The sequence below is a fragment of the Notechis scutatus genome, chromosome 2 (genome assembly GCF_049901735.1).
Source record: "Notechis scutatus isolate UNSWTSFEM ecotype Mainland chromosome 2, rNotScu1.2, whole genome shotgun sequence".
NCBI classification, from domain to species: Eukaryota; Metazoa; Chordata; class Lepidosauria; order Squamata; family Elapidae; genus Notechis; species Notechis scutatus.
In genome coordinates this window covers 137,749,733-137,771,585 of record NC_142010.1, presented here as the reverse complement: position 1 = coordinate 137,771,585, position 21,853 = coordinate 137,749,733, and the positions used below count along the sequence as shown (strand labels likewise).

The following is a 21,853-nucleotide window of genomic DNA, read 5'->3' as shown; positions in this document are numbered from 1 at the left end:
CTTACAGAGCGCCACGCCCCCTCGCCTCTGTGGCCACACCCCTTAACAGCCGGTCGGTGTTTTTTTTTCCTGTTCCGTTCCTCGCGGCAGCGCTGCGGCGTGACGTCACGCGCTGTAACGTAACCCCTTTCATCAGGGCTGCAGCGACAACAACAAGGAAGTGGTGGAGCGAGGAGGGTTGCCGCCGTTGCTAAAGCTAGCGAGTCGCCTAAACCTTTCGTAGTCGGGTGAACCGTCCTTCTCGTTCGTTCATTTGCAACGCCGCCATCATGAACAGCAAAGGCAAGAGGCTGATTTCCTCCTCCTCCTCCTTCCTCTCCTCCCCCCCACCACCACCATCACAACCCCACCCAACCGCCTCACCTTTAGCAGGGTCGCTGCTCCTTTAAGGCTACCGCCGCAGTGTTGTTATGTGCGGGCCTAGTCAATGACTGACGGCAACCCTGACCAATAGAAAGCCGGGAGAAGTCGTGGGTGGAAGGCAATGGGGGAAGGGCTCAGGTTAGGTGGCTATGACGTAACCTTCCTTGGCAGGTTGTTAACCCTTTGGCTGCTACTACCGGAACGGGTGTTCGTGGGCCAAAAGAACCCTCTCCTTTCCCTGGATTTCCAGATGTTCGCCGGAAACACGCGAGTCCGGAGGGAACCGTAGAGTGGAAGGATTGTTTTTGTTTTTTTAATGGGGGCACCGTTTCTCTGGGAACGGAGTCCCTAGTGCAACATGCACGTGAAAACTCTGACATTTGGGAAGAAGGGTAGAGAGCCGGGAGCTTTAGGGGTGGGTGGGTGGGTGGGGAGGATCGCAGCTTTGACAAGTAGAAAGTCCCTTTGAAGTCAATCGTTTGGTGGGAGCTCCCCTTATGGCCAAGGACCGCAATGGGCAGGCATGGGGGCCTAATACTGCTGTTTGTCCTGAAAGAGGATTTAGATAGCCAAAGTTCCTCTGCGGTTCCAGAACTGATAGCCAACCATTTCTCTTCCCCATACACAATCCCTGATGTTACATGGGATGCTTGGAAATTTAAACACCAGCTCAGGGACCGAGGGGCATGCATAGTTTGCTCCTATCAAAAGGTGGCTCTGTCTCATAACATCCCTTTGCTTCCTTTGCAAATTTAAATAAAGAGGCTGGACAGAGACTGGAGTGATAACTAAAGGGAAATGGTGTTTGATCCTCAGGGAGGGGTTTGACACCAGAGCGTGCCCTCTGCCTTTTGAGTAAAATGGGAAAGAAATGAACTATGAATCACAGAATGCAGAAGCAAATTGCAAAATTGCGGGAAGGGTTCACATTTGTGTCTTCTTTTGCTCCTTATTAGGTGTTGCCCTGCATTTAATTCATTACTTCCTGGACGTATGGGGACTAGACAGGAGACAGACTGTATTTGTCCTCAATGTGGAAGGGATTGCCACTCTCGAATTGGCCTTTTTAGCCACACTAGATGCTGTTTAGGTCCTCTTTTCAGAACACTATACCATAGTCTCCTGAGACTGAAGGATGCCAATCAATTCCTGGACGAGAGATGTAATTTGATTAGCAGGTTCTAAAAGGAAGGAATACATACAAATCAAGTCGCAGGATCATCCCTGGATAGTTGGGGGGCATGTAAGAGTTGGTTAAAAACAGTATGCCGATAGTCTGGTCCTTTTCAGGAAGCAAACCTGGCTAGATTTAGGGTTGCATTTGAACTAGTGGTATACCCAAGCTTACAGTTTTTACTTCTCATGAATTAAAAAAAAAAAGAACTGATTTGGCAGGTTTCAAACATTGCTCTAAATGGGATAGCCTGTGTCTGTTTAAATCCAGCCCATTCCAAAATGAAATATGTACAGTTCAGTACTTTTCTTAAAATGTGCATTGTGGCAGTATAAGCTATGGAGATAAAAGTACAAAACATTGATTAAAAAATTCTGAGTAATCTTAAAGTATTACGGTCTCTTGAGCTCAGAATATGAACTGTTTGGACTTAAGTGACTCTGAGTCACAAAGCTTATTAAATAGTCCCTAGTAAAAGGGAATTCATTTAGCTTATAAATTTATAAATGGTTATAAATTGATGTATTAACTGTGTATGTCCTTTACTTATTTCTCATTGCGTCTTATGACTCTTTTCAATACATGATTAATTGCTACCTACCTATCAAATATCAGTTCAACTCTTTTAAGCCACAAAAACAGTCTGACTGCTTGAGCATACCATCCAAATGAAAGCTATGTGCTCAGGGATGGGCAACTTAATGAGTGAGCCTACATAAAATTTAAAGTATAGGAAACTGGAGAGTAATGTCTAGTTTTTTATAAAATCTAGCTCCTTATAGCTGAATTCAGCCTATGGTTCCTTTGATTGTGTTTGTGGCAGGCCAGAATGAGGCATTTGAACAGTTTAACTACTTTGGCAACAGCAAAAGATAGCCAGTTTATTTGGGGTATGTGTATGTGAGAGGGGTAGAATCCTAAAATCTGGGTAAAGGTGCTATATGTGCAGTACTGTATATATTGGAAGAAATACCCATGCACCCTTGCAACTATCAAGCAAGCAACTCATTGGTTTTGCTTGTTGATAGTTAAATCAGTGGGTTTAAAATAGATTTGATATCCAATGGAGATAATGGATAAGCAGTTAATTTCTTGTTGACTTCTGAAAAATATTTGTGGTGCCCATGAGATGGCACTGTCCATTTAAAAATACAATTGTAAAAATACAATTATTGACTACCTTTGTTCTTAGTGGGAAAGCTGGTTTGAATGATATCGTCTGGATGTCATCTATGGAATTTTGCATATTAAAGAACAAAAACACCCGTTTGGTTCTTTTGCTGTTTAGATATTGTTTTTGAAGCTTTTTCTTTCTTTCAGACAAAGCTCCCACAGGAGGGATTTTTCTTTATTTCATATACTTCCAGGTCCTTTTACAGGAAAGACAATTGTGCTGACATTGATTAATTTCTTCTCTTAGGTCAATACCCTACACAGCCTTCCTATCCAGTTCAATCTCCTGGTAATCCATCTGTGTTCCCACAGACCATACCACTTCCTCAGGCTCCACCTTATTCTGATGCCCCTCCTGCCTACTCAGAAGTATGTACTCCAATCACTTTCTGTTGTAAGAAATAAGATAAGTCTTTCTGGATCAGATCAAAAACATCTTTTCACTTACTAAAATAACACCTGTGATTGATAATTGATGATCCAGATAGGTTATTGCCATGCCAGCTGATTTAGTGACAAGGATTTTCCCTAGAAGGTTTCCAATTATTTTGGAGGTAGTTTTGCCAAATGTTTCTATTGTTTGAGTTGTGATTTCATCATATGCAAATTATAGATCTGGCTGAGCACTTCAATATAAGCAGGGTCATCATGATGACCAAGATACACATTGCCAGAAGCAGAAGTATGTAACTTCAGCTTTAGTTGAATGTAAATGAAAAGAACATTTTATTTTGAATCTCTTTCACTTTTCAAACTGCAGAATCTGGCATTTATTACTAAGTAGTTGGCCTTTGGTTCAGGTACTCTTTTAAGTTGAAAGTTTTACAAGGCAAAGGGAAATGAGAGAAAGCTATACACATTGTATGTCCTGTTGTGAACTTCCCAGAGACATCTAGCCAGCTGGTCTACGTTGATTTATTTTTGTTTAGGTTTTAGCAGCTTATTTCCACTATCAGTGGCAAAACATCTTCCTAAGTAGAACCAGAGCTTTGAGAAGGAAAACTTCTGAGTATGTACCCATAAGGAATGTTTTATGTGTACTTTCTTCCTCAGCTGTACCGCCCAAGTTTTGTACATCCCGGAGCTGCCACTGTACCTACCATGTCTGCAGCTTATCCTGGTGCTTCACTGTACCTTCCTATGGCTCAATCTGTAGCTATGGGGCCAATGGGCTCTTCAGTTCCAGTGGCTTTTTATCCTGTTGGCCCGGTCTATCCTCCTGGATCTGCTGTACTTGTGGAAGGTGGCTTTGATGCTGGAGCAAGGTTTGCAACCAGTGCTCCTGGCAACATCCCTGTAAGTAGGCACTTACGCTTATTGTATTTGCTTTCTGTGATAGAGGATTATGAAAGTAGTCCCCCTCCCTACTTTTCCTGGTAATAAAACCATTCCCCACCCTACCCCCCCATATTGCAAGATTGTGAATGCAAAGTACCTGCAAGGGTTTTAAGGATTTTCGGCCTCAAGTATTAATGTGATATAAACTCTGAGATAAGGCAGGGGGAAAGCCCGTGAGGGTCCAGTGTCACTTATGTTTTTATCTCTATAGGCATTAGTGAGAATGATAACATAAATAAAATTCCTTGAGCTCAAGGTGACACTGGGGCTTTTTCTGAGGATGCTGTGATTTTTCTTGTAGCGATTTCATCTTTATTGAGGAATTGCCCTTTTGAAAGGATAGCCTGCTTGATTTGCAAACCTAACTCATCTGCAGAATTGTCAGGGAGGCAGGTTAAAAAAATTAATAAATCCTAGCCTGCTATAGTTTATAGTCACCCAACCGTAGTTTGAAAAAAAAATCCAGCTTGGCGTTAACTCGTGCATCCTGGAAGCCATGCAAGAAGCTTGCTAAGACTGCTTTTTGCAGCCCAGCCTGGCAGCCTCTGTCAAAACTGTGGTCTGCGCTTTGTTAGCCTTGTCATATGGCATCCCTCTAATATGTTGCTGTTGTTCTCTTTCAGCCTCCTCCTCCTGGCTGTCCTCCCAATGCAGCCCAGCTGGCTGTCATGCAGGGTGCCAATGTGCTAGTGACGCAACGGAAGGGCAACTTCTTCATGGGGGGCTCCGATGGTGGCTACACCATCTGGTGAAGGAAGGGGGGGGCGCTACATTGGTGTAAAGGAACGACATCACATACTGTCAGCACTTCTCACAATGTAACTGCTTTAGTCGTATTAACCTGGAGTTGCAATTTAGACACATGATGATGCAGGGTGTCTTCCTGGTGCCCTGACCCTTCAGGCACTTTTTCTTTATTAAAACAAAAAAAAAAAGCAAATTTTAAAATACAAAACCATGCAATGGTAGGAGTGCCTCTCTTAAACCTTGGGGGTTAAATTGTGAAATGAATGTGAGCTAAGCTGTCCCTCAGATTTCCCTTTAGTTCCACCAGAGAGTGCTTTTCACTGCAGCTCTCTTCCTCTGTGTCTGGCTTTTATTAATCAACTATATATAAAAATGGGGTTGGGATTGGGGATGAGAAATGGCCGGGGGTGGGAGGAACGGAAGTTGGAAGACAACTGGCTTCCACGTATCAAACGTACCAAGCTTGCAGATCAGATAATACCTGTTGCCAATGACTAGGACTAAGACCCATCTTTCCTTTTCCTTAGAATCAATGGTGCTGGGGAGAAAGATAGTCAGACATAATGGTTTTTTTGGGGGGAGGGGGGGGCATCTGTGTTAGATGCCTATTGGAAGAGTATGATGGGGGGAGGCTCAGTTTTCCATTTCAGAACCCCTCGGTTGGTTCCTTCTACTCACCTTTGCTCTCTGTTCTTTTGCTAGGAAAGTATGCAGCTAGAGCGATGTCCCAGGATGTCCTTTTTTATATATTCTTAAGTGATCTTGGACTCCTTTGCACATTAAAAATCTAACTGAAGCCATGTTTTGGTGCCAGAAATACAACATTTCATTAAATGCTTCCTGTATGTTTCAACAAACAAAACAAAAGAGCTTAAAATGAAACCATTTTTTTTTAAAAGGGTGTGGGGGAGGGAAGCAACCCAGTGTCGTAATAACAAAAACCCTTTAAGTGGAATGTTATTCGGGCTAGAGAGACAAAAAAAAATGTCTGGTAGATGTCAATCAGTGTGCAAGTTTGCTGGATTGATGGGTTTTTTTTTTTTTGCTTTTGTTTTTTTTAGATGCAAACATTTAAAAAGTGACTTGGGTACAATGAAGTCTTATTAGGATTAAGAATATTTCAGGGATCCTCAATCTTTTGTTGTTGTTGTTGCTTTTGTTTTTATGAATTAAAAAATTATCAGATTTGGTGAATATATTTTATCTTAATTTTCTGTGTGTTGTATGTGTCATGGTCATCCATACAGCTGACTGTTAATGGAAGGTTGGGATTCTAGGTCTCTCTGTAAACACTGTGGTGCACTTAACTTGTGGACTTTTTATACTAAAAACAAGTAGAATAAAGGCTATTTTGAAAATTTGAATAAAGTGACAAAGTTGAATTTAGCCTCTTAAATTCCTGTCCATTATAATGCTGCAAGTTTTTAAAATTGATTTTGCCTTTGTATCTGTTCCTTTGTTCACTTTGCTGTCAGTGTGAAAAAAATATAAATTGTATGATATAGGGGATGTTATAAATACTGAACACATTTACCACTACATAGTAACATTAAGTGTGTCATCAGGAAGCAGTTAGTATGAAAAAATAAAGCCAGTTAAAATCTCTCCCTTCCCTGAAACTGCTATTAATCCCAGAAAAGAATTGTCTTTAGCAGTCATGCATGCTTTCTTTTCTCTGATGACAGCAATGTAGAAAGGATTATTTTTTTTGGGACTGAGTCATGGGAGAGAAAGAGTTAAAACTTTTCCTTTCCATATGCCACAATTCCAATGGAAAGCTTTCTCCTGCTTCTGCTGTTAATAATACAGTAAACCAATATGCTTCTAAAAGTATTTAGAACTATCTGTAGTCCTGAATGCACTGATATGGAAGTAAATATTATACAGTACATATTTCACTTTTTTCCAAGTATTTTAAAAGATAGCAATCTATTCCCCCTCCGCTTCTGTCAAGAACTGCTAACATATCATATTCTTCCTCTTGCTTTCTCAGCCTATGATAATATTTGCCCTCATGCAATGCATTACCATACAAATTATTTCATTATTATTCCTCTTGTTATATTGGAAGTTTAGGTATTTCCGTTAGACTGGAAAGCACATGCTTGAAACTATGAATGCAGATGTTTCTTCACAGAACCAAAGATTTGATATGCACAGACACTACATTGCGGGCTTAAAATGAATAAAAAAGCCATTAAGGTATATGTGAGAAATATTCATATTAAGAAGGTTTAAGAAAAATAACGAGGCAGCTTATTTTTCAGAGCTTGAGTTGATTTGCTTAACTGAAAGCAACACCCATAGAGCAGTTTCTCGTGATATTAGAAGTTCCTAATACTTCACTTCTATGTGTGGAGGCTTATAATAGCCAAAAAGAAGTTTTGCATGTTAAATATATTTTTTGTTTTAAATGGGCTTTATTTTTTATTTGCTTTACAGGTGAATAAGATGTGAAAATAGTTGTCATTTGGGTCAATCCTCACCCTGGTGTTTTCTTTCCTATACCAGATAGCAAACTATCTGGGGTTAAGAGGTACCTATTTGCCTATTCTAATTTTAGATAATTTGAATTGGACAGTGATGACCACTCTGCATTGTAAGGGTTGCATCACTGCAATCCATAAATAACTTGTGTGTTGCCACCAAGGTGTAGAACTCCTAGTTCACTACTCTGTTTAAGCCAGAGTTCCCCAAGTATATAAACAAAACTTACTAGTACAGCTTTAATTTCTTGAGTAAAAGAATGACAACTTACAACTTTTGTTTATTTAAGTTAGGACAGTCTAAGACATGGCAGAAGTCCAGCATCTTCTATATGAAGTACTCTTCTTTTTCACGTTTATGGGGGAAGTCTTCCATTTGGACTGATCCCTCTGGATCTGCTTCAGGTTGTTCATAAGTGTGATAGTTGCCTTTATTTTTGTACAGGTAAATAACAATTATCACAACAACTGAAAGGAGTGTGAGAAAAACCACGGCGATAACAGCTTGAAACAAAATGGAGAAAAGGAAATTGTTTAGAACAGATAGTTTTTGAGCAGATCTAACAGACCAAGCAATTGTTAGTCTGAGAACAAGCTTCTATCTTACCTGCTTGTTTCTATGTCGCACAGACCCCACCTCCCCTTTATCATTTTATCTACCATTATATTTGTTGCCAGAAAGGTAAATTTGAAAGTAAAAACCTAAGAGTTCATTAAGGGGAGCCAGTGTAATTGTGGTTAGAACTATAGCAATCTAGGGACTCCAAAGCCTTTTAGGCTGAGTGCCTTTCTACCTATGACCCTAAATGGTAGAACAAGATGAAAAGAATTGAAGGAAAACAGCACTGAGTGATGAGGAATTTATGGAGGGAGGAACCTAGAGCCTATTCCTTACATTTTATTTACAATTAAAAATAATTGAGGTTTATGCTCAAGTGTAGATAAACTACATTTGACCCGTCTTTCTCAAGCTCATCAACTTTAAGCTATGTGAGCTTTAACTCACAGAATTCCCCATGCTTTAATATACTGTATATATGCAAGATTTTATTGACAACATGGAAATCGGATCAAAATCCTGCACATTGCATTGTGATCTACCTTGAGCTTCCACTGAAGGAGTGGACACACAGCGAATGGATCTCATCAACAATCTTGCTTGTTTTTATGTTCTTGCACCAACATCGGCTTTGCCTACTAAGTCCTGCCAAGTCACATTCTTCCTGAATCTGCAAGCCTTCACTTTTAGATTCATTTTAAGTTATGTAGTTTCCATAACAATTCAAATGCTGAAATTGACAGGGTGTAGGATTCTGGCCCTCCGTAAGAATTACAGCCCTGATCGACAAAAGGCTTAACTTCCGATCCTTTCCTGGGATGCTAATGTGGCTCTTTCAGAGGTTATATGGAGAGCAATAGAACAGGCTTCTAATGTGACCGTCCCCTGAATGAATTCTCTGCTCAGAGCTATATGCCTGGTCCTCTACAAGCAGGCAGTAGAGATACGTTAAATATACAATAATACGGCTGGAAAACAGTGTTAGTCAAGGTTTCAGCACTGGGGTAAAGAAGACAGGGCTTTTGCATAATAGCTCTCTGTACTAGATGAGCAATTTTGTTCCCCACTAGAACTGCTTGACCATTTCTGTTGAGTCAAAATAGGCAACCCATACACAAGAGGCAGAAGACTGCCTTTGAAGAGGGAAGTTGGATGCTTTAAGGAAAAAAAAAAAAGCATAGAGCAAGGATGGAAACGGCCATTGCTCCTGGGATCATTACCTCCAAAAGCACTACCAAAAACATGCATATCAGGAATTAAAATGTGCTAAGTGGTTAGGTAATCATAGCTAATGTCAAGGGGTAAACAAGGCCAGCATCACACTCTTGGATGCCCAAAAGTGTACACGCTGTGCAGGAATATGTACATGCATGCATGTATTCATATACAATACTAATAAAGTGCAGCCATTGGCTGAAAAAAAAATACCAGCCCTTGTGTCAAAGATACGTAGGTCTGGTCTGGGAGTACCTCCTAATACGTAGGATACGCTGGCACTTGTACCACCTGCCATCTACGCTATTGGCTTTGCCATTAGTGCTTTGGGGCTATGTTGGGATGCACCCCATAGTTAGCTCTGGAAAGATAATGGCTAATACCTCCTATAACAGCCATATTGGCATCCTCTTGGGATGTAGGTGTGTTCATCTTCTTCATGAACGGACTGGTCAGCATCCCTTCATGGAAGAGAAAAGAGGGAGACATCAATATAGCAGTGGACGGTGCACTTGATTTGAACCAGGAAGTCCAGATTCAAACTCCTTTCTATCACGGAAATGGAAGAGGGGAAGGATGACCTCGCAATAGGCTTCCCCCCCTTCCCCCCTGCCTTTCAGGCTAACCAATTTCCCAGAGTTATAGTATACTGACAAGAAGAACTGGAAGGCACAATGATATCCTTGGTGAAGGAATGAGAACACATACAGTATGCTGATACATATACTACACCTTCCAGAAGTAGGCATGCATGCATCCTGCTTACGCGCATGCACACACACACATTTCTTTTCTACAGGGAAAAAAGTATATGCTAAATAAGATGAAATGTTGAGGCGCAATATGCAGCCACAACTGCAAAACGAGAGCTTAAAATGATTAGGGGCAAGTAGCTTTTGGTGAAATAACTGGCCAAACTGCAAGGGGAAGAAAAGTGCCATTGAAACTGCTGGAAGAGTTGCTCAATAAAAGCCTTTAACCTTTGGCTCCAGTTACAAAGCAGAAACAGGTCTGTTCTGTAGTGTTTCAGGGCGTAGGTAATTGGGCTTACTCAGTGAATATCTAATAATGTACAACAGTGGAAGTGCCAGCCGGAACAAATGTTCTGCCAGCAGCTCATTTCTAAAGATTTCTAAGACTTGCCAGCTATTTGGGAGCCAAATTCTTTACAAGAATGTATGACATCGAGGGATCTTATCATAAGGGCCTCTGAACCAGACCAATGTTTTCCAGGTTTCAGATAACAACCTATTCCCTCCAGACTGTGGCCAAGTCCAAGGTATCCAACCCTATACACGTCTCACCCTTTTTTCTCCCTTTCCCCTGTTGCAAAATTGAATTATATTTGTGAAGCATTAATTTAAACCCTCTCCATCCTATCAAAATCATTAGTAGGCACAAACGAAAACATTATGCGTGACAGCAACCTATCTAACATCTGGTTAGCTAAAATTGATGTGTGAGAATTATGCCTTTTGATCCTGGCTCTAGCAAAGCCAGGTTATCCAGCTTTTTCACTTGGGCAGAAATGAGGATCTGTTTAACAATATATAATGTTTAGACTACGTATGTACAACATTCTAAGATGACATTTGTTTAACCTTGATTTTTTTTCACTAGAACTTAAATGGTGAAATCTATATCCAATTTAAGCTGTAACCCATAGTTTATAAATCACACCGACCAGCTTTAAAACAGTACAAACAAGCAAACTTCATTTTGACTTGAAGTCTGTCTTGGAAGCAGCCTTAGTTTGGCATCATATATTAAGCAATAATGTAGTCTGGTTTCAGCTTAGCATGTTGGGTGAATCTGTTTAATTGGATTTGTTTATTTGTCATGTATTCAGTAAACAATGATCATGCCAACAATGGTTCAGCATGATGTGAAAATGTAGGCTGTTTAAGACATTTATTTCCAAATAAATAGGATGCTCTCTCTGAAGAACTTAGTTTTTCCTGAGACATTAGAACGATTGCAAATATGCTATGACATTACAGCCAGTTCATCCACTAATTATTTGGAGCAAGTTAAACGGAGTCAGAGAAGAAGCAAAAAGGAAAAGAAAAGCAGAATGAATAGATGTGTTCCTGTGCATGCAAACCTGACAATCTTTATTACATTTCTCTCTCCCTTTCCCTCTCTCCCTCCCTGTCAGTCAGATTACTGAACTGCCCAATTCTCTCAAAGAGAGGACTTCTTATTAGCAAAGAAAGAAATTATACTAGAAATAGTAGAAATTATAACTTTTGTCTGCCTTCCAAATAACTTCTGGATGCTGAAGCATACTGTGACATTTATTGCAAATTGTTATAGCTACTTGCCAAAGAAGGAACAGTGGGATGGTTACTATCTTAAGATCATGTGCTACTTTTCAACATGGATGGTGCCAGAATTGAACGGAGAATGACATTCTAGTATTGTTTCAGGAATACTATGACAGAGTTCTGAGATTTGTGTGGTTGCAGTGCACAAAGAAATGAAAAACCGATGTGCTGGATAGCTATAGATTCTTCCGGTGGAATAATTGTCTTACATAAATTAGCACTGAACCAGTGACAAGATTCGCACACTGCAGTAAGTCAATGTTTCTCAACCTTAACATGTATGGATTTCAACTCCCAGAACTGAATGAATTGAAGCCCAGACATCTTTAAATCAATCAGATTGAGAAACCCTGCACTAAGCCCTTATCTGATTTACTTGGTTTCCATTTTGGCATGTTGTTCTAACAGCAGCAGTGATTTGCAAACCAGGCTTTTTATGAACATAGCCTATTTTGGCTCAGTCAGGAAACCATGATTAAAAATCATGGCTCAGTACAGGGCTGATGATATCTAACAATTAATGTATGTGTGAATCAAGTAGTGGGAACAGAGGAAATACCAACTAAATGGGCTACAGTCAATATAGAGTATGATGAGTCCTTCCCTTCCCATGGCTGTTTCAGTAGCAAAGAAACGCTGCTTCCTTATGTTTTCAAAGATAAAAGAGGAAGGAAATTGACCAAAACTAAGCATTTCTATAAATATTTTTACACATAAAAACATCCACATTCTTATCACTTAGGCAAGAGGCTGGGCTCACAATTTACACCAAACAATAATATAGCTTCCATGAAGCCACAGTGCTAACAAACCTGTGAATTAAGCCATTGTGCAAATGTTGTGAATTGAATACTGGCATCATTTTGTATGCTGCAAAATGTCCAGAGAATGTAATTTGTGACGTTTAGGTACTGATATCCTGATGCAATATTGTTGCCTTCCCCCAGCATGTATGTCCGTGAATAAATATATCAAGGTCATATAGCTTGTACACCATAGGTGATCTGCTATCTTGTCATCTATAATTGATACATTTGAGGATTACTGTAGAGCCAAATATACCATTCTCTCTAAATACTTCAGCATTCACTTTTCTGAATTCAGATTCTGAGAATGCCAGAAGCGAACCAGTAAGCCAACATAGCTGGGACCTTTAGTCTAGACTGCATTGAGAATGTATGTGGAGAAAACAGTGGCATGCCTTCCTCGTGGAGCAAAGATTTAGGACTTAAGCAAATTTAGGTGAATTGAAAAAAAGTTCAGCATATATTTATAGGATAAATCTTAGCACTCTCTGCCTATGCAACAGCAGTTTCATTACTGAAAAAAGGATTTCCATTCCAAACTTTGGTATTCATTGCTCAGTAGGGTTAACTGAGCTCAAATTCAAAGGCTTGCCATTGGAATTGGGTTTCTTTGGTTATGGGCAGGCAGACTTACACTTCCTGATTGTGGCCTCTGATTATCATAATGTGATGTACGCTAACCTTCCAATAGTTAATCAGTTTTTTAATCTGCATATCTTCAAAAGCCTTAGGGAATTGAAATCCAACTCCAGGGAAATGTTTGATTATCCATTGGTTAGAAGAATGTTGGTCAGGACCCCCAACTGAGAAAATCTGTACCTTGTTCTGTTGCGCTCTGCAATATTGATATTAGTATATCGCATAACTTTATTTGCAGTTGCAAATTTAAAAAAATCAGAGGACTATTTTATTTAACATGCAGATGGTGAAGCCAACTGTTTTGGATTTGCAAGTTATATTTTATCTTATTATAAAACTCCCTCATCACACACAAAATCTAATGGAATTAAACCATGATTTGTAGATTAGAGTTATGTATTACAGTATGGTTTATATGCTGTATTCAACAAACCATGTTTAAACTCATCTATGGGTTTATGTGGGCCCAACTAGAAGGAAGATGAGTATGTTCTCCTTTGTTTCTCTGTAGCCACCTCCGCCTCTTGATTTAACAGTGAAATAAGATAACTACTTTCTCTCCTATTATAATTCATTATAAAGTGGCTAAATATGTTAGATATTGTACATATACTTACGGTATCCACAAGTTCTCAACAATAAAATACTCTGAGCTGCTGACATGAGGGGCCAGGGGAAAAATAATTTTCCACATTCATCATTTTGTGAGTAAGCTTATTCTCCACCCTATACCCTATAAAGATTAAAATAGCAGGTTTTCTTTTCTCTAAAAAGCTTTCTACTTTGTCATCCCCTTATTGCTAAGTGCACTTACCTGTGGCTGGTGACATTGTTGGAGTAGCTGCCATGGCATCACCCTTCTTCGTTAAGTTGTTTTGACTTTTAAAATTGTAAAAAAAAATTGAAGCTGAGGAAACCAAAAGAAAACCAAAAGATAATGCTGTTATCCAGATAATGCTATGAACAGAAATTTATCGGTTCATCATTACTGCTGATCACAGTGTACAAGTTGCTATTATGAATAGCTTCTTTCTTTCTTTCTTTCTTTCTTTCTTTCTTTCTTTCTTTCTTTCTTTCTTTCTTTCTTTCTTTCTTTCTTTCTTTCCTTTTCCTTTTCCTTTTCCTTTTCCTTTTCCTTTCCTTTCCTTTCCTTTCCCTTCTCCTCCTCCTCCTCTTCCTCCTCCTCCTCCTCAATTACAGACTGGAAACCTCAGTAACGCTACTTGCATTTTTAAACAAGCTTACTAAAAAAAGTACACCCCATGGACTTTATTAGCTCCATCAGGTCAACCCTGCAGTTTTCTTGGCAACATTTTTCTTGCCAGTTCCTTTCTTATGTTGGAGAGAAGCTGACTGTCTCAAAGTCACCCAGCTGGCTTCTATGCCTAAGGCAGGACTAGAACTGTTAAGTAATAGCAACTGAATTTCTAAACAGGCTTACTAAGGAGCACACCCCAAGGAGCTTACTACTGATTAAAATTTTAAACAATTATTAGCCATGCAGTTTTTTCTGTGACTTTGACAGGTCACAGACAAAAAGGGAGGAAGGAGAGTACCGGTTAAAAGCATGCACCAGCAGTTCTGAATAGGGACTATTAGCAAATAAACAGTCTGTGAAGTTCTTTTAAAACTGGCAAGTTATCAGAGCAGCCAGAAGTAATCACGTCTCTGACTGCTGCATCTTGCTCTGGCTGAGGCTTTTAAATTATTTTCAGAAGTAGTCTGGCATGTAATACATTTAGAACAGGGATAATAGAATAAAGAACCCAAGAGGCTGATTGTCATAAAGAGTTAATAAAGAGTGGAGAAAGGAGCATTTCTAAAACAAAAATGAAAATCAAATGTATCAACATGTACAGACTCAAAGATCACAAAGAAGAATTCTGTGAGAAATGCGTGGTATAAAAAGAAATAAAAATGAGATCTAATTAGAGAACTGCCCAATAGAAAAATTAAGAGACAGGACAGTTCTGAGATAAAACCAGGAACACCACAGCAAGAAATCATTCATTGAGGTAATGGCTAAAAGGTGAAAGCTAAGAGATGAAGATCAGGATAGATGGCAAAAAGTATAAAGTGATAAGGATGACTACAGGAAAAAAAAAAAAAGAATTCTGCAATAGGAGGAAATAAGGGCAAGATCTATTTCCAGATTTAACATTCAGAGTGGGTTACTGGGTTAGGTCACCCATATATTCAATAGGGAAAGGGGAAAGGGGAACTAACTACAAGCAAGAATTGTCACCCTTTCAAAGGTAAGTGCTTTTTTAAGGTATAGTTAAAAAGGTAAAGGTGAAGGTTTCCCCTGCCAGTTGTGTCTGACTCTAGGGTCAGTGCTCATCTCTGTTTCCTAGCTGAGGAAGCCACCATTGTCCGAAGATGTTTCCACGGTCATGTGGCCAGCATGACTATACGCTGAAAGCACAGGGAATTCTGTTACCTTCCCTGACTGAAGTGATATCTATTTATTTATGTACTTGCACTTACATGCTTTCAAATGGCTAGATTAGCAGCTGGGGCAGGAAAGGGAGCTCACTCTATCATGTGGTACTTAGTCTCAAACTGCCAACCTTCTGATTGACAAGCCCCATACCGTAACCGCTCAGCCAATGGCCATATTTTCTTGGAAAAAATAAAGGACCAAGTTCCCAAACCAAAAAAGGTCTACCTGAATATTTAGGGAGTGAGGAAACCTCAGTTCTGGAGATAGTAAAGAGATAGTAAAAGGGATCTAAGAGCATGTGGATTGAATATGTCTGGATTCATCCCAAACATTTAACTGCGTTACCCATTTAGCCCACTGTTTAAGCTCACGCCCAACCTATACAATAAACTTCATGGGCTAGATTGGTTTTATGGGTTAAGCCATACATTTTTAGCCCGTTGTACAAATGCAACCACTGCCCTAGTTAAGCATGCTATGGGATCTCAGCTTATAATAAATAACCTGGGAGGGCAGAAGACACTGCCTGGCCCTAACCCTATATGTAGGCCTCTGCAGGGCTATTTTGGTTCAATGGTGGCAGGATCCAGTTTGGTGGGAAGTGGAGGCAGAGAAGAGCGGGAGGGACTGTAGGAGGAGGAAGCCTCACTTACCTCCTGGTCTTGTTTCCTCTTGTCTCCAAAAACTCAGAACTGCAGAGAGACCCTGTCAAGCCTCATCCAAGGCCTACATTAGCCAGACAAATACACACCAGAAGCCACACCTTCTGGTCCGGGCCTAGGAGAGAGGAAGGCAGGAAGTTAGGAACAGGAAGGTTGGAAAAACTGATCTTCAGGCCACTGCTGCAAAGCCGTAAGAAACAAACTGTGCTTGGTGTGTCATGAAAATAACAATAACCACAAGACTTCATTGGAAGTACCGATCTTATAATACATCACAGGGAAGCTTGAAAGGGGAACTTAGTTTGAAACGGCGCCCTTTCAAAAGAAATTGTATGTGAAATGGAATCTGGAAAGGCAAGATTAGCTACCCTCCATTAATCATTTCTCCATGTTAATTATTATTTCCATATTTCAAATGTTCGAAAGGCATTCCTAAGTGTGAGTCTTAACACTCATCATTTTTTAAAATGCTATATTAGAAAGGGTGAGTGTGTGCACACGAGTCATATTCCTTCCTGTTGGACATTTTATCCAGCACCAATAACCACAATGAACCCAGAATAGTTTGTAATGCATCTACTTAATGGTCATTTTGGCATCGAAGAGCATTTTTATTTTCGGAGATGTTTTAAGTGCAGTTTAAACAGTGCTATGCTGTAAGAAATAAATAGCCATATACCTTTAATACTTCATTTAAGCATTACTTAATACAATTACTTAAAATGCTTTGGTTTGTTTACATTTCAGTTGTTTTATTCATTTTGTGAAGCACCATGAGAATATGATCAAGGATGATTTAAATACACTAATACAGTAGAAGATTATATACAACATCCACAAGTTACTTTGATGAGAAGAAAGGTTCAAAAGAATACATGAAGACATTCTAAGAATTTCTGTAGCGCCAAGAGACAAAATCGTATCCATAAACTTTAAAAATGCATGCCAGTTTAATTATGCCATTGCTGATTGTAGCTAAAGAAAGCCCCAAATGATCTTTTTATCTTCCTGAAGAAGGCAGCCACTGGTTCTGTGAATTGGATCAGGAATTTGTGCTGCTCCCTTGTTTGCTATTAACACCACTGCTCTGCTTAGTCTCCAGAGTGGTAAGATTTGTCGTCCCTTTTTATCTAGATTCTAGAAGATGACAAGGACATTCTTCATAACCTCTTAAGATCGTGTCTTATGAAGTGAATGACATAGAGAGATGGTAGACATGAAACCTTAAGAAATAAACAATGCATTAAAGTCCAGTGAACAATTAAATCTAAAAGAATCTTAAAATAGAATGAAGGTTTAAGTATTAATAAAAGAAAACCAAAGCAAATTGGTGTATAATATTTTATAAGTTACATGTAAGGCATATGATCAAGTTGTTTCATGTTGTGCAGAGAAAATTTATTCTTAGGTATAGAAATCTCATTCACAGGGAAAATACCCTTCCCAATTTTAGAACAGATGCCACCCTTTCACCCCCACATTATGATCACAAAACGATGGCGAATCCCACATTTTGAGTGCAAGGACATCTTGGAATTCTTTTAACTTCTGAAAATGCTGCAATGATGAATGAAAGGAAATTAGTTACTCTTGGATTAACAGCTGAAGCCATCAAGGTATCTGAACTTACCGGTATATATTATGCTCATTCAATCTTCAAGCCCTCCTTCCTAAATCAGGACACTACTAGTTGCTTTTTACATGCATAATTGATGCATGATGTATTTAAGTTATACTATTGCAAATACAACCCCCATCACTTAATAAGAAATTACACTCCAGTCTGAGAAAAACTGCAATGCAAATTTAACCTGATTATTCATTTTTGATTATATATTAATTTCCCTTTATTCTTATCCTAATGTTTGACCAGCAATGCCCTCAGTATTCCTCAAAACAATTCTCATTGGTGTAGTTTTAAGCTGTAGAATCATGCAACTGGACAACATGGAAATGCATAACAATAATATGTTTTGAAAAGCAGGTTAACACGCAGTTGTGACTGAAATAGAATGCTGGGTTATGGATCATCTGGATGAGTTGTTGGATGATGCCAATAAAATGGAAATTGAATAAAGAACAAAATGCAAAATGTAAATGTGTAGGGATGGTGAAAGTAGGGGTGATTTTAGGGAAAGAAAAATAAGAAAAGTCAGAATGAATGGTTATTGTAAGTAGATATTGTTACATTTCTTGTAATTTTGGCATACTATTTCTTTATTCTTTTCTGCATAATGCTGCTTACCCTCCAAAAGTAATAGCATGATGGATATGTATATTTATACACATTTGATTTTGATATATAGCTTGGAAAAGAAATGTGTGACATCAAGCCATTCCTAGGTAGAATTGCATGTCTTTTGACTGTACCTTTGTACATGCTATTGGATTTCAGACTGTCTGGTAAAAATGTTGCATATTTCATCACTGAAGAACAATATGCCAGCTGCTAATCTCTTTGGGCTGCTGGATTACAGACATCTGGAGTCAGAGGCATCTGCACTATTAATCAAAGGTTGGTGCTACTAAGTGTTTTTACCACAGTTCTGTATTAAGAATAGAAAAAGATGGAAGATAAATTAACCCTAACCCTAAACCTCCCACCCTATTCTTTGTGATCAAGATTGTGAAATTATAATCTCATCTAGAGGCAGAGGATCTGCTACTCAAGACTAGTTGAGACTTTACTCCCCATAAACGTTGCCAGTTGTCCCCTCCTGCTAAGCTTCTGGACCAGTCACCTTCTGAGTATCATTCGTGGGATATCCTGCATAAGCAATTGGTAAGAAAATAAGAGAGAGACATTTTGATATAACGGTTAAGGCACTAGGCTGGAAACCAATTGGTCATGAATTCTAACCCTACTTTAGGCACCCGTCTCTCTCTCCCCCCTCCCTCTCCCCTTCCCTCCCTCCCCCCCCCCTCTGCCCTAGGAAGGAGGCAATGGCAAGTCACTTCTGAAATCTTGCCAAGAAAACTGCAGGGACTTATCCAGGTAGTTGCCAGGAGACAACACTGACCGGAAGGCACATATACTCAAAAAACTAGGCAATCTGGAGAGCTTTGTGTCTTAGAGACAACAAGCATGCTGCTTCATTTGTAAATTAAGATGCAAGGAATGGTCACTTGGCCTTAATTTAATGCCACATCCCAGTCTACCTCTTAAAAAGCTCATTTTTTCCCCAATAAATTTTGAGTTAACCCTGCTTTGTTATCTATATACTACATTAACATGAGGTCTCTACTGTTAATTGGAAATAACTAACTGACCCACCAAGCAGCTTCCCAAATGCCAACAGGAACAGAAAATAATACATAGCATTTCTTTGTGTCAACAGTGCTGTTTACCAATTTGGATTTGTCTGTTTCAAAGTACTCATTATGGTCTATGGACTTAATTCTCTCTGAGATCCTTCCAGACAGATGGCTCCTACCATTACCTCATCTCACAACTAGTGTATTCCATCTTTTGTTCTTTCACACATTGTGTGTGTTCAAAGGGGAAAAAAGAAGAAGAAGCAGTGTGGAAATATGAAACATTATACATGGAAGATGATCACTTTTTGTGAGTGTAGAATTTTGTTGTCCAAGTAGAGTCATTTTAGAATAAAAGCCTTCTCTGAAGCACCATAGGTTAACAAAAGAATAATCTTTATCCATCTAAACACTTCAGTTATTACTTGTAAGATTTATATCCCACCTTTTATTCAGAAAAATACTCCCATATTTTAAGACCTATACAGGTCACTGTCATGGTATGTGGTAATGCTGGTTGGGAAGAAAAGCAACCAAGTTTTCTGAGTTATGGGAATCCGTTTGTGTGGTCTTGTTTTTATAACTTTGGTCCAAGACCTTCAAGAAAGTTTTATAAAACAGATTTTGAAAGCTGACCTTTCCCTCATATGTATCTCTTTCTTCAAGCCTGGTTTGACTTATTGAATTCCAATGATGAGGATAATTTTGTTATATGCTTGTTTCCAAATGTTGTTTTTGAACTACTGGATGAACCCAGATTCTACATAGACAAATAGCATAAATTCACTCAGAAAAATATGAGCAGCATTATTTGATTGGTTCAGTAAATTATTGATATACGTAAACCACATGTATTCATCTGAATGTTTTCAATTTATTTTTGGCAATTCTGATTGCTTTAACACGGTTTTGGAAAAAATTGAAATTAATCAAATATACCGGTATGTTTGTTGCAGCATCTGGTTTTTCTGCTGAAGTTGTCCAGGAGTGCAATATAAAAGATATTAGTAATTACAAAAGGACAGGAAACTATTAGCCAAGGAAAGCAAGCATTATCTGCAGTGTAGAAATGGCTCCTTATCTATTGCTTTCTAGCCAGATGTGCAAAGTCGTAGCATATATTTCACCTCAACATCTTATCAAGGGGCCTGTTGTGTAGATGAGCAGATTTGCTCATTGGCTCCTTGTTAATTTTGTGAATAGAGCTAGGAACGTTGCACCCTTTACCACAGTGTATCATGGCTATAGCAATTAATTACAAATAACTAATAAATTTATTGTGTGTCTCCTTTCCTCTCCAAAGTGCTTGTTTCTTCTTATTCTTCTTCCTTTGTTTCCAATTGTTCTTTCAAAAAGTAGTTTTTCAAGAAATGGATTAAAAAAAATACGTTGGAGTGGATAGGATGCTGCAATTGCATCTTAGAAAATTGTACACAGATAGTAGCACCATGGTTACAAGGAGTGCAGGAATTCAGTTCTTGCAGCTACAATGCTATAAACTTGAGAACAAAAATACAAGTTTTTCCTGCATACACGATATCATATGCTTGCGTAATTGATCAGCACTCTTTTATCGCTCAACTGGAAATGAAAGGATTGATCTAAAATGACTGATGTAAATTAAGTGTGCTGCATATTAAAAGTATCCTCACACACCTAGGTTATTTATAAGCAAAAGTGAAATCAGTTCCATAGAATGAAACATTCTTAGGGATTCTTCCAAACGTCCGACTTCCTATTTATATTTCTCACTAATTCATTAAATAAAAATGATCCACATTGATGGATACCAGATTTGAAAAGTGCGCAGTTACAAATATTGAATTTGATAGCAAAGGACTCAATCATGTGATTTGTTTTTATATTCCTCTATCGTTATCCTACCATATCAAAAAGCAATTAGAACAAAAGAAAAAAGAAAAAAGTTTTGCATCAAATCCCTCACTTAATGTTTTATCTGCAGGTTTCAAAGCTTTTTGTTCACCCCCTTTTTATCAAAAGTATATGCCAACATTCAAGAAACTTAAGTGGCTGGTCCTTATAGGAAACTCAGTAAAACAATTTAAAAAAAACACCTGCAGACAAGAAAAAAATTGGGGAAAGTAGATAACCAGCACACTATGAAATTAGTGGTGCATGTATTTTACAATTCTCTTAGTGTGCCTGGAGAGCGTGCTCAGGAGCAGCACTAGCTCCGTTCATGTGTAAACACAGCTCAGACCATTTACACTACCCCAGATGTAGAAATAATTTTATTTTCTATTTTATTTTCAATTAATCCTGGGGTTAAATTGGTTCCCTAACCAGTTCTTACCTGATTGGAGTAATCCTGGTTGGTGGGAAAATAATTTTGACTTGACAAATTTGTTAAATTTCTTCCCTGGCTCCACTAGCATGGATATTTCTTCTCTAGTTCCTTCCTGGAGCTGCTTCCTAGCTTTCTAGTGAGTAGGCTAAGGCGTTCCCCTGCCCATGTCACCTTTCCAGTTTCACTACTTGATAATAAACAGCCGAGTCATCAGGATGCTTATTCCTTAACTCTTTGTAATGCCAAAGACAGAGAGAAAGAGAGAGAGAGAGGGAGAGAGACAAGGCCCATAACGTTCTTGTGTCACTTACTAGTAAGGCAGGACAGTTTGGTTCAGCAGGAAGCACTTTATTCAAAG

The 21,853-nt window shown here is 38.9% G+C and overlaps 3 protein-coding genes across 3 annotated transcripts in view; 1 reads left to right on the top strand and 2 right to left on the bottom strand.

The window, feature by feature from the left end:
- Positions 1-382, bottom strand: part of POU6F1 (POU class 6 homeobox 1) — a 71,930-nt gene extending 71,548 nt beyond the window's left edge. Inside the window, exon 1 of the mRNA XM_087956345.1 lies at positions 364-382. The gene's annotated coding sequence lies outside the window, so the exon portion shown is untranslated. The remainder of the gene's footprint in view (positions 1-363) is intronic.
- On the top strand, positions 125-6,177 carry DAZAP2 (DAZ associated protein 2). Its single transcript, XM_026677349.2, has 4 exons — positions 125-282; positions 2,958-3,079; positions 3,764-4,006; positions 4,672-6,177. Exons 1-4 carry the CDS (start codon positions 270-272, stop codon positions 4,798-4,800), a joined length of 507 nt encoding a protein of 168 aa, XP_026533134.1. The 5' UTR covers positions 125-269; the 3' UTR covers positions 4,801-6,177.
- A 1,365-nt stretch (positions 6,178-7,542) lies between these two features.
- On the bottom strand, positions 7,543-21,691 carry SMAGP (small cell adhesion glycoprotein). Its single transcript, XM_026677350.2, has 5 exons — positions 21,502-21,691; positions 15,924-16,047; positions 13,642-13,734; positions 9,439-9,516; positions 7,543-7,785 (listed from the first exon to the last, which is right to left on the bottom strand). The coding sequence occupies exons 3-5, from the start codon at positions 13,673-13,675 to the stop codon at positions 7,610-7,612; spliced, it is 288 nt and encodes a 95-aa protein (XP_026533135.1). The 5' UTR covers positions 13,676-13,734; positions 15,924-16,047; positions 21,502-21,691; the 3' UTR covers positions 7,543-7,609.
- Between the last annotated feature and the right edge of the window lie 162 nt (positions 21,692-21,853).

Coding starts and splice junctions, on each gene's coding strand:
- DAZAP2 (XM_026677349.2), top strand. Junction 3,080..3,763: donor CCCCTCCTGCCTACTCAGAA/GTATGTACTCCA, acceptor TTTCTTCCTCAG/CTGTACCGCCCAAGTTTTGT. Junction 4,007..4,671: donor GTGCTCCTGGCAACATCCCT/GTAAGTAGGCAC, acceptor GTTCTCTTTCAG/CCTCCTCCTCCTGGCTGTCC.
- SMAGP (XM_026677350.2), bottom strand. CDS start 13,675: ATGGCAGCTACTCCAACAATGTCACCAGCCACAG. Junction 9,517..13,641: donor AACAATGTCACCAGCCACAG/GTAAGTGCACTT, acceptor TCTTCCATGAAG/GGATGCTGACCAGTCCGTTC. Junction 7,786..9,438: donor CAATATGGCTGTTATAGGAG/GTATTAGCCATT, acceptor TTTTGTTTCAAG/CTGTTATCGCCGTGGTTTTT.